Source organism: Equus asinus, chromosome 13 (assembly GCF_041296235.1).
Source record: "Equus asinus isolate D_3611 breed Donkey chromosome 13, EquAss-T2T_v2, whole genome shotgun sequence".
NCBI lineage: Eukaryota > Metazoa > Chordata > Mammalia > Perissodactyla > Equidae > Equus > Equus asinus.
In genome coordinates, this window is record NC_091802.1 from 25,763,697 (window position 1) to 25,776,868 (window position 13,172).

Here is a 13,172-nt window from a genome sequence, read left to right on the forward strand (position 1 = left end):
TTGCTGAAATTACAAGCACAGAGCTGCCTGGGCATGAACATGTAGTGTTTACTCTGCCAGTATGAATACAAATAGTCTTATTATACAGGACTCTGTACCCAAAGACCACACACACACACACACACACACACACACACACACACACGCACGCACACACACATGCACACACACCAAAGAATAAAAAAAAAATAAAGGTTTTTTTTAACCCTTGTAAGACCCAACAAACCTTCGTGGGAAAGGGATGTCTTAGCCACAGAGGACTATATCTATGAGAAGCAGAGTCAGTCTAGGGACTACATGTTTTTCTTTGCCCAGTGCTTTAATAAATCTAGAAATCTAATAGTATTTTAAAAAAATTTTTTGCTTTTTGTCACTTCTCACTTTCTTCTTGTTCTACTATTTTCCCGCCGTAGTTGCCTATTTTCTTTGTTCTCTTTACCTTTTCTTCAAATGATTCGCTAGGATTGAGGCTGAGTGTTAGCTTGCTGTTTCTTAGTCTTTGAGCTCCGGAGGAGTGAGACTGATGTTCTTTTGTGAGCAGTTAGTGACTAATGCCCGGGATGGCGGGTGAAGTCAGTCAGTGGCCATAGCTAGATTATAGGGCACTGCATGACAGGAATGAGGTTGGGGTATTAGTATCAAATTCTGTTACCAATAGCTGGAACATACAATAGAGCATGTGTACTGAGAGACTGGCCAATCTAAAGATGGAGTTTCAGCAGTCAGAACTTGAGGGACAGCTATGCCTAAGAAATGACAGGGTGTCAGTAGGATGTATTTCCTCATGCTGAGCCCAGTTTTATCAGGGCAAGTTGACTTTCAGCTATTGCAGTTTAATTTTCTTTGGCCAAAGAGACAAGTTTGTTATGAGCCTGGCACTCTACATATTACCCCAAGAATGATAGGAGGGGAAAGAAAAGAGCACATGCTGATGAGATTTGGTGCAAATCTGTTCTGTCCCAAAGAGAATGGGCATCTGAAAAAGAGCCTTGAGAAATAGTTTTATTAAAAAAGGAATAAAAAATTGACCTGTTAATGTTCTGAGAGCCAAGGCTCAATGTAAATGCATTGATACTACAGAGACATTAAATCATCATAATGTGGTGTTCTCCAAAGGTGACGGCTCTACCAGGTCATCATTGTGGGTGATATTGCATTACCTTGAAGGATTGGAGTTTCTGGGTTTAAAAGCTAGCACATGGGTATAGGGGATAAAGGTAAAACAAGAGATTCCTGTAGTTTCTCCATAAATTGAGATGCCTTTCCCCGTAATCAAAGGCAGAAATCCGTACTTACCAGACCATCAGCTATAAAAGTGGCCAGTCTCTCTCCCCTATTTTTTTTCCAGGACAGTAAATAGGTAAAATGGTGATGGGACTAGGACTTGGAACAATTCAGTTCCATTTACTTTTAGGTAACTTGTTTGCCATTTGAGGAAGAATATTGGCTATTTCAGCAGAGATGTGACCTGCATTTTGAACATTGTGCCCATGTTAAAAGCAGGAGAAAGAGAGCTTATTTGATGTAGTATTAGCTACTTTCTTCTTCTTATTTTCCTCGTTGTCCCTTCCCCATTAAGAAAGATAACTGAAGGAATGTTACTCTATGCATGATGAAAAGATATAGGAGAACACATTTTTCTCATTGTCAGATTTGAATGGCACTGTGTTCAGTGTTCAGTATGAATTTAGAATAGAAATAAAAAAAAGATGTAGACCAAATCTATGAACTATGTTACTTACAAATAGCTCAAAAGATTAGTTGTCCAGGATTGTTTTAATAATTTCAAGTAGAGATGGAAATTGAGAAAAATGTGATTGCAACATAGACTAAACTGATTTTAGTTTGAGCTGCTATGGCGCTACAGTGATGGGCACTGTATGTAAATTCACAGCTAGATGAATGTGTGCTGTTGAGCCTGGATACAGAAGAAATGCAGCTAACCAACAGTTCTACTTTTACCGCTTCTCGATTTTGGAGGAATTGTTTTCATTTTCCTGCCAGTTTGCTAATCTGTTTTGATCATTTGGTGGAAGCTGTAATTGCAGGTGGGAACATTTTGAGTAACAGTTCACAATCCAGTGCAGCTGCTTTTCGCACTAAATCCTGTTATTAAAAGGCTCAGGCTAAGATCAAGCCAAGGGCTGTAACTGACTTGACAAAGAACAACTTAACTTTGTTTAGTAGGACAAAGAAAACACTAGCTTTCTTGAGACTATGTTCTTATTTGTTCTGAAATGTTATTAGCATTCTTTTATTGTATTTCCTTTCACAGCTCTGTGAACTAGATATGAATCTCTAAATTGGGCAATGATTAAAGATATGATAGAGAGGCAACTTTTATAGCAATTTTAGTGTGGATAGAAATTAGGACCCTATTTTCCTTACCATTTCAGAACATTGGCTTTTGAATAATGTGAACCTATCCATTCCTACTCATCCCATCTGTCATAATGAAAAACTAAGATGAGAAGGAGACACTGTGTTTAGAAGCAGTTATAATAATTAAGTACAGGATGTGTACTTCAAAAAGGATTGGTAATTAGAGACAGGAATTCTTGCAGGGTATTAAATTTTTTCCTTAAAATTTTTCTAGGAGATAGGTATTTCCAAGTTTAATGCAATTTGATGATCACCTCCACACACACTACCACACTTGACAATTGTAGTGGCTCCAAGGCTTCATTTTTTCAGATGGGCACTAGATGTCAGGGTTTTTCCTTCTCAGCTCTTAGCGTTCAGACAGGCCTCTGGAATTGCCCTGTTTGGGAGGCAAATCCAGCAGTATCCTTCCCTCTTTTTTTCGGTTGGTATGGTGGGCTTTGCCTGGTGTTCCTACAATATGCAATTGCATTTTTAACTCTTGGGTGAAGATCTGTTGAACTTTACATCACGGCTCTACATGTTTTTACTGGAAACATTGTTTTAGGAAGAGGCTAATCAAGGAAGAAAAAAAGTAGTGTAAATTAAAGTTTAAAGACTAGCTGCCGTCATGACTGATCTCTTGGTTTTGGTTCTGCTTTATGTGTTTGGGGGGAGAAATGGTAGGGATGGTGGGGATTAGGAATTCGGTTCTAGAACTGGTCAACCTTGCCCCTATTTAATTGTTGTTTAATTGTGGGCAATGTGCTACTGTCCAGTTCCACCAAGGCATAAGTGTCTCTTTAATTTTTTTGTTATAAAAAATTGCAAACTTATAGAAAAATATAGAGTGATGTGACAAATACCCCTGCATATACTGACTAGCTTAAAGAAATCTTGCCATTTTGACACTGCTCCTCACTTATGTGTTGCTATAATCCTTTGAAATCTCTAATTTGAGTATAAAAACAAAAAGATTTTAGGAGTTGTGTAGGGAAAGGAAGTTGCTAAGCTTATATAAGCCTAAAAGATTGGAAGAAATTAATTAGCAGATCCATTTTGACAGTTCTTAGGCTGGACGTCTTAACCCAAAGGACCTCTTATTTTAGAAAAACCACCGTAACCCTCGGTCTTAATTCACTTGGTTGACATTTCCCATACTCTCAGAGGAATTGCGTGGGTTATCCTGGACTCAAATTCTGGTGGAACCCGTTATGTTTTGAGACTCTGACTGGAGAGAGTGTGTATGTTTGTGGGCTTGAGTAAGTAAGGGGTTGACCATTTCTCATGCACACAGAACTGAAATATTTTTCTGTTTTAACATTAGACTTTTGTATATTGTTTTACTCGATTTAACCTCACAATAGCTCCATGAATATGAAGCTACTTTTGGGTGTATTTTGCTGTGCTTTTGTTTCATTCTTTTGAAATCAGTGTACCTTTTCATGCTTGGTATGGAAATTGAGTCCATGTCAGTCTTTTAGATAAGTGTTGGAAAAGAGGCATGTTCGTGTTGTAGTATGTTAAAGGTAAGCTCTGAAACAGACCTGAGAAAAGCAGATCTGAAAAACAGGACCGTGGTCTGTGCACTGATTATTCAAGTTCTAAAAAGAGACTGATGGTCCTTGCCACCAGTCTATCCCTGAAGATGGGAGAATGTTTGTAAGTGCTTTGAGATCCCCAGCAAAAAAGTATCGCATACCACTGATTACATATAAACATTCACAATTTACCTTGTTTTTCGTCAAGGGCTTCAAAAAACCAATTTTGAATCCTTTTAGGCCTAGCAAGATAGGAATCTCAAGTATAGAAGAAGACATATTATGGAATATGTGGTAAGATAGTTTTATTTAAAATTATGTGCTTTTCTTCTTGCATCCTCATTCTAAGTAAGCACATTTGGCTACAATTATTTGTCTAAAAGGATCTTCAGAACAAAAGTTGAGTCCCTCATTAGAAAAATATTGAAGCTAATTTTGGAAAATAGGTTTTCCTGCCATGGAGTTACTTCTAATGGATTTCTAACACTGTTCTTTTGGGATGCATATACTTTTCTTAGAATTCCTTCTGAATGACTGTTACTGGTGTTGGAGATTTCTCATCAGGTTGATTAGTTGATTTTGACTCATTTCATTAGTAGTAAACCAAGGCCCAATGAGCTGGACTGACTTTAAAAATCCTAATGCATCCATTGGCTGAATAAAAGCAGCATTTGTGGAGGGCTCCTTAGTTCCTTTCAAAAGTAGGTCCTAGAGATAGCTTTTAAACAAGGGGATATACTTGCCAGCATTTTTATACATCTTAAGTTTTAAGATTTTATTGGAAAAGGATGTGATATAGTACCCTATGTCAAGAAACTTGACAGCTCCAACTAGAGGCAATAATGAACATCAGGACAGCAACAGATGACACGAGAGGATGAGGTGTAGTGTGGGGCATCAGAGTTCAACATTCGTTTATGTGATTAATGGACAAGGCTTCCTGAACTGTAGTAGGCCAACTTGGTTAATTTCCATATCAACCAATTACTCCTCTGCCCCATTTCTCAAGTACCTTGGCTTGTATGTGCTCCATTGCATGTTTTTAAGAATTTGGTATGTTTATTAAAGCATTGCACATATATGTGTAAAGTTACTGTGTTTTCACCTATATAAATATTGCAGGGAGAAATAATTCCCCTGTTCAAAGTTATTATTTCTAATCTTTGGTAACATTTTCAAAGAATTACCTCTGGGATGAAAATTTTTTGCTCTAAAAAGGATATTTTCTTACCGTTTTATTGCTTTTTAGAAGGATTGAGGTAAGTTTGTTCAGCCATTTTTGAATTATCCAAGCATGAAAAAAGAGTTTTTCAGCTGTTAAGAAAATTGTTTTCAGCTCTTTTATGTGATCATACAACACTTGGCAATGGAACATGATATCCAGCAGTTAATACTATATGAACAGGCATTGACATTTTTTCAGCATGATTTTTCTGAATGGCTCAAATTAGGTCAAATATTGCATCACTTTATAGTTTAAAAATACGCATTTTAACACCAGTACAGTATTTTCTAATATTTCATCAAATATGGTTTTTTCATAAGATTCTAACGAGTTAAAATTATAATTATTTTTTGACAGTATCTAATTAAAAGTGAAGATTTAATATTCCATACAAGATACAAAAGGGGGAAAAGGTAACACTTTGTTATGTGTCTGTAAAGGAACTCAAGTTCAGATCCTTCTCTCTGTGTCTTAGTTTTCTCATCTTCATGATGCAGATGATGCTTAGGTCCATTTCAGCTCTCACGTTCTAGGATTCTTTGTATTGCTGCTCCATGGCCTTGCAGGATGGTCATCCTCCTGGCATTAGCAGTAGTAGAACAATAGCTACTGGAGGCTTTGCCAGAAAAGCTCAACTTTTAGACTTTGAGCGTGGAAAATAAAGCTTCAACATCTCAGCCACAGTCTAGCTTGTATTTAAGTCTATACAGAAAAATGTTAGTACAGCTGAACTCAAAGGGAGGAGATGTAAGAAAGGCAACCGTGGCAGGGATATTCCATTTCTGCTTCCCACAGCACAGCTAAAGTTGATGGATGCTTCTTACATCCTTAGAAACAAAATCCTGTCCTGTTTTGCCCCTTAGCTTTCCCTTCAGATTTCTTTCTGGAGCTTAATATTGTTGTTTTTGATTTTGTAGTAACAGCAGCTTTGGAAAGTGCATGTGTGTGTGCATGCATGTGTGCACTTGCACATTCTGTTCACACTGATAGTACAATTAATGTTGATGTCAATTTTGGGTCATGATTAGTGTTGACACTTTGTGTCAGACTAATGGCATTTATGGGCACCATCAGAATAAATGTTAATATTATCATGGTTTTAGTATCTGTTATAGTAAGATTAAACCAAGGTCCTCCCAGGAGAAAAAATACATATATGGATAGATGGATAATGCCTTTCTGTATCGCTGGTGTTACTCAGCGAGAAAATGACATCTCAGGGCAGAATCCTAATCACTGTTTGGAGCATCAGAAATAATGATCACCTCTGATCGGAGGTTGTGAATAATTCATTTGGTTTGATTTTCACGTCCTGTCCAGTGATACTTTTCAAACCAAATGTGTTTCTACAGGAAAATAATGGTCCCACTTCTTATGGAAATACTGTGGCACAAATCATTTTACCTACATAAAAACAGTTAAATAAGACTGTTCTCTTCTGCTTGCTTTCTCCTCCCCTTTCCCTCCTCCCTCACTTGCACATGTTTATTCCAGAATTAGACTGTGCCCAAAGAAATATTTTCTTCCTTAGAACTTGTGTAAGGAAAACAGATATTTATTTCTGCTTATTCTTAGCTTGTTCACAGTAGCTCTTTTGATCCTCTTCCCTTTTTTACTTTAAGATAATTAGTTTAGGTTGATAACCCTAAACCTAAGAAATCTACTAATTGGAATGTTCCATTATCAAAAAAGAATCTGAAATTAAGTGTTTTTAAAATTATTTATGGCTATATTAATGAAAACATAATTTGCGGTGAGTGCCTAGAACCACTCGGTTGATAAGCACCTTGGGGAGGCAGTGGTCAGGGGGAGAGGTTTGTGGCACTGCCAGGGCCAGAAAACCAGAGTCTGAAACTCACTGGACTGTAAACCCACCCACTCTCATCACCTATTTCAGGTTGCATGTTGCCCTTTTGTTGGCCCTTAGCCCTTAGTCCTGGAGTGTCATTTTCACTAGGTTTCACCCGCAGGAAAACATTGGAGGGAGAGAGAAGCTGAAACAAGGGGATTCAGTGATGGAATTTCCTTTGGTTGTTATTTTCCAGTTAATATACAAGGCAACTTGGGCTTAGGTGAAACCAGTGAATGTCACGTTCCTAATCACATTATCACACTTGTGTGTGCTTTTATAGTGATTGCAGAATTCTCAATATAAAATCTCTGTTGTGTGTATAATATAGATAGACCCATCTATATAAAGTAATTTGCCTGAAAAACTTACGGTGTCCTAATTAAATGGGGGGGAAAATATGACCGTCTTCTGAAGTAATGACCCGATCCTCTGAGACAAAGCTATTCTTAGATAGAATATTTTGAACCATTTCTCCTGAATGTTGTGACCCTTTTTTTCCCTCTAAATCTAACAAGGGCAGGGGGAAGTGTTTTTCAACCTAGTTCTCATCATCAGACAGAAAGTATTTTGCATTCAGAAACCATTTGCAGTATCAAATTCAATTTTGTCAAGTGATTAGTTGAGTTTGGTAGAGAATAATTTAAAAACACAAAGCTAGAAATGGCCGTGGTACTTCCACACTTGAGAAGAGCATTTGCTATTCTCAAGTTGCATGCCCTCCTTCAGTGACTGCATCGCACTGGGGATTATTGTGTTACATGTCTTTGCAGCTGGTACAGACCTGCATCTGTTGACACCTTGTGTTCCTACCCTGGACTGCTAGAGAAATAGGGTAGTGGGTGAATTGATACCTGCCTATCAGTGCAAACGTCCCTTTATGTACATATGTTTGTAAAGCTCTTTAGCCCCTTTCAAGATGAAAGCCTCTATATAAATATAAGCTTTCGATTTTAGTACATGTTTGTAATACATGTGGTACAGTCCTAAATATGTATTTAGCTGATAGGCACTGTTCTTGTCTATTGTACAAATATTGACTTTAAAAGTATAAATATGTATTTAACCATCAGACCAGAAAAACACTGAAGCAGTTACTTCTCAGGTAGAGACATTAATATTGTATAAACCTATATATACATGTGTTTACATTCTACCACATCATTGCAGAGCATTTCTTTTTAAAAAATGAAATGAGAGCCCCAACAAACTGAGGCACTTCTTAATATTCTCCCTTTCAGGTGAGTCTTGATTTTTAATTTCCATATGTTTATATCTCTCTTTCTAACTTTACATAAATATGATCTGGTATAGTATGACTAAAACCTAAAGTCAGTCCTTATAAAATATGAGAAATCCATTAGGCTGGTGAGATTTTCTTCCCCTTTAAACCTTTTTTGTTTTACGGAAATGTTCAAATGTATACTAGAGATAATAATATAAGCTCCCATGTACCTGTCACCCAGTGAAGAGGTATTTAATAGTCTTTTCTCAGCCACTTTTTTAATTTATAAATTTTTTAAGTTATCAATGCAATATAAGCACATTAAAGAAAATTTTGAAAATGAAAACAAAAACCTCACAATCTTATCATCCTAAAATAATCACCTCATTTTGCTATGTTTCTTTATTTCTGTTTTGATTTTTTTCCCCAGCATGCTTTTAGATAGTAGTGACACTCACTATGTGCCAGGTACTGTTCTAAGATTTAACATGCCTTTAATCCTCACAACAAACTTAATCCAGTAGGTTATTATTACCCCCATTTAACTGATGAGGAAACTGAAGCACATAGAGGTTAGTAACTTACCTAAGATTATGTGGCTAGAAAACTGACTGAATTTCTATTCTGTCAGCCTCAGATTCTGTTAGATTCAGATTTTCGGAATCTGGTGTCTGAGTCTGTGTCCTTAATGCCCCCCACTGTTTTGCCTCTCACAGTTATGGTACACCTTCAAATTTGTTATCCCACTTCTTCAAATTTAGTATTACATCACGGGTATTCTAAAGTGCTGTTCACAGTCTTCATAGCCATCATTTTAGAAGGCTGTACAGAACACTAACAGTGACCTCACTAGCCAATTTACTGCCCTCCAAAAAAATTTTTTATCATGATATTTATTTTTTTAAACTTATTTTAATATAATGTTAGATTTACAGAATTAAAAAGTTAGTACAGAGAGTTCCCCTATACCTTTCACCCTGCTTCCCCTAATCTTGACATCATATACAACCATGGTATAATTATCAAAACTAAGACATTAACATTAGTACAGAACTGTTACATAAAATACAGACTTTGTTTTGTATTTTACCACTTTATGTACTAATGTCCTTCTACTGTTCCAAGATCCAATCCAGGATACACTGCATTTTAGGTATCACTAAACAATTCATACTAGCTATAAAGACAAGTTTCTTAATTCCTCTGTGCCTTAGTTTGCTCATGGCAATGGTAACAACTGCCTTTGAATTAATAATAATAACAGCTAATATTTGAGGAATGTTACATGCCAGGCTGTGTACTACTTTAATGTGGTGTTCCTCACAATAATCCCTCCCTAATCTTACTATTATCCCCATTTTATAGTTAGAAAATGTGAGGCTCTATGAGGTTAAGTGACTTGTCCAAGATTATCAACTAGTGTAAAGCCTGAGACCTCAGCTTAACCTCTTAACTACTATCAGTATTTGTCAACATTTAGTATAGCACAGCATTTAATAGTTGTTGAATTAATGGTAGCTTTTATTCTTGTTATTTTTAAAAAATAAAATAAGTTTACTTGATGTTTAGGACTGTTATTCTAGGATCCCTAGAGATAAGTCATAGACAATGTTCTAAGCCCTTGGTGTTGATTAGTTTACAAGTATCATTTAGAAAATGAGATGACTATGGAACCAGCAAAACATTTATTACTCTAATATTGTGTGTAGGGATCCTGCTAGGCACTTGAAGAGATGATGTAACAGTTCAAGTTGGCAGGCTAAAAGCAGCCCTAGGCAGTACATGATTAATTATCAAATGAAATCTCTACTTGAAGGACTTAGTAGGAGATCAGAGAAGGAAGAGTTCACTTTAGGCTAGGGCAAGCTTTACTGAGGAAATGGAATTTGAATGAACCTTTTTGGAATGGGTAAGATTTGGATAGATTGAGAGGAGAAAAGGGGGCAAACTTTGAATGTTGAAGTTAAGATAATAGATTTCTGCTTCTAATAGTTTGTTCATCAAACCCATAGGTATTAGTTTCTTAATTTTGTATGTGGGGACATTGAAGCTCAATAAAGTTAACTAATCTTCCTCAGGTTACACAGTTAATAAGTGATAGGACCTGGATGTGGATCCAATTTTTTTTGCCTCCAAAGCCCATCTTCACCATTCTGTACCATACCATTTGATTAGCAGTGAAATCTAAATTTGAATGTAAATTGAACAACAGATGCTTTCTTAGATGTTTACCCGTTGTGTTTACTCAGAACTTAATCCCTTCCAATAAGGAACTCGCTATACTAAGACTGGGATAGCACTGTCCATTCTGTACTGGTACTTTTTAAGGGGGGAGGGAGGCAGTCCATGAGGAACACACTTTGGAAAGACATTGATAAAAAGTTGTGTGTTCTTGGTGCTGCTGTGTTGACACCTAATTAGAAGTCAGTATTGTAAGCATAATGACCTGGCCAATTGCTGAACTGACTGCCCAAGTGACACAAAGTCCCCAGGTAATAACAAAAGAGAAGAGTGTTATTTGCCTGCCCAGTGCAACATAGACACAATATTTGCATTAGCATGCAAATGCTGAAGTAGATTCTTCAAGGCTTGTATGTAAGCTGCTTCTGGCCTACGTGGCTAAGGTTAATATATCATAAAATTTTGTGTAAAACCCAATCTTCCTAACTACAAATGCATTTAGAGGAAATAGCTTTTCCTTCCTGAAAAACAAAAGAGATGTTAGGTTAGAGAGCCACATGAGGAGGCAGGTAAAATATTTCTCTCCACACAGGCATTATATTAACCAGCTTCTTAAAAACCATGACCAAAATTATCCTGATATTTGGTGTTTCTCTGTTTTTTTTTTTTTTTTTTGATGATCTGTCTCTCCTTTCTTTCTCTGTCTTCAATGAGCAGATAGAGTAATACTGTATTGCAGAAGGTGATTGGATTTTTTTTTCCTGTGTATTATATCAATTTTGATTTGTATTTGGCCAATAGTATGATATATTAAATAGCTTATATTTGTCTATGGGTGTTTCATATATCTATTTCTTAATGCTGAGAATCACAAATAGCTGTGTAGAAAGCTTCAACCAGCCTGATTACAGTGGATGTGCAATTGGATTGAGGAATGTGTACTCAGAGCTTATGATCACTGGCCCGGTTGAGTCTGGGTGATGCATGTGGCTTTCCAGGGATGCTGCTATTTACATCTGTTAATGGCCCTTCTTGATGGCTGGTTCCCCAATGAGGTGATATGCAGCAGCCTGGGGATGAGGGACCAAGGCTGCAGATGTGGCTGGGCTCCATTAGGCAGGACCAGGAATGCTCATCTGGTAGGCTTTGTGTTTGGAGGCAAGAGGAGGGGATCTGAAGGGGCAGAGGGGAAGGCAGAAAGAAACAGGAAAAAAAGAATGGAAAACATTACTTATCTAGGTATGGAGAAAGAGACAGGCAGACATGAAAAACTGTAGCTGTAACGGGCATGAGTGAATAGAAAAGAAATGGAACTAGCGAATAAACAAGTAGAAGGATTGACTGGTTCTCATATGGAAGGGGATTAAAAGAGGAGAGGGCTGTGAGGGTTTGGGAAGAGACATGTCACCCCTGCCTTTTAAGTCAATATCATTTATTTGTGTGGCTGGTCAGATGCTGCTGAACAGAGAGCAGAGATTTACATATATCATAGTGCAGCAAGAGATTAGTTCCTTGAATCCTTTGGTGTTCTGGTTCTGGGAGAAGACAGCAAGAGATGCTCAAGAGGATGCGATGTTGAGCTATAGTAAATTCTTGCAGAAATGGAAGATACTTGAAGCAAACCAATAAAGAATGTTGCCAATTTTCCTGTCAAAAGCTAGAGGACAAGGAAAAGACTCAGGATCACAAAAGTTATGCAGTTCGCAAGAAGTGAGCCCCTGTCTGCTCTCCTCTCATGTGTTAAAGGTTTCTTGGAAAGAATCTCACAAATGAACTCGTATCTTAGTTGATAAGATAGTAAATTAGGGAGTTCTGGATTTAGTTCCCAGTACCATGGACTTCTTCCACACATATTCTGAGTGCATTTAGATTTTTGTTTTTCCGTCTTCTTTGAGCAGGCTCAAAGAAGGAATTGAGAGAACTGTGAAATACGTAGTAAACCAGCTGTTCTCAGCATAATCTAGGGAAGTATGCCAGAATGTTTGTTCTAGTTTCCCACAGAGACCTTGGCTCTTTAGCAATACATAGGTACAATCTAATACCTTTAAGGAACCTGAAAAACAATTTTGCATGTAAGCTTGTATTTATTTGTTTGTTTGTTTATGCCTTTGCAGATTGGCATGGTAGCTTGGAAAATGACCCTTAAAAGTCCTGAATATCCAGAAGGCCGAGATATCATTGTTATTGGCAATGATATCACATACCGAATTGGGTCCTTTGGGCCCCAGGAGGATTTGCTGTTTCTCAGAGCTTCTGAGCTTGCCAGAGCAGAGGGCATCCCCCGCATCTTCGTAGCAGCTAACAGTGGAGCAAGAATTGGACTGGCAGAGGAAATTCGTCATATGTTTCACGTGGCCTGGGTAGATCCTGAGGATCCTTACAAGGTACAGACTATGAAAAGATAATTCTTCAAAATACTAGGTGGTTATGCACGTGTGTGTGTGTGCATGTGTAGAGAGGTGGGGGAGAGGTAGAGGTTTAAGTTCAAAAGTCAGCACTTAGTGGTGAACCACAACCATTCCAGAAACAAATTGTCTCTTCAATATGTTCACCTGGTTTTTCCTTCAGCTCTGAAATAGGTTACTGTTTCTTTGGTTGAACACTAGATAAAAAAGTTGGTACGCATTTAGTGTGAGACATGCTAAGCCAAAAATATATATCTTTAAACTATTCTACTGTGGCTCCCAGAACTTATGGTGAATCATCAGCAAAATCCCTTATATCCTCAGCTGCTTCTCTGTCTCTTCTCCAGCCTTCTTGTTCTACTTGAAACCAGCCTGTCCTTTAAAG

The 13,172-nt window shown here is 37.4% G+C and overlaps 1 protein-coding gene across 8 annotated transcripts in view; it reads left to right on the forward strand.

Moving 5' to 3' along the window:
* ACACA (acetyl-CoA carboxylase alpha) overlaps positions 1-13,172 on the forward strand; it is a 267,372-nt gene that overhangs the window by 183,019 nt on the left and 71,181 nt on the right. For all 8 annotated transcript variants that reach the window (XM_044745744.2, XM_070482836.1, XM_070482837.1 and 5 more), the window contains one exon: positions 12,497-12,766. In XM_044745744.2, coding sequence (XP_044601679.1) covers positions 12,497-12,766 — 270 coding nt within the window. The remainder of the gene's footprint in view (positions 1-12,496; positions 12,767-13,172) is intronic.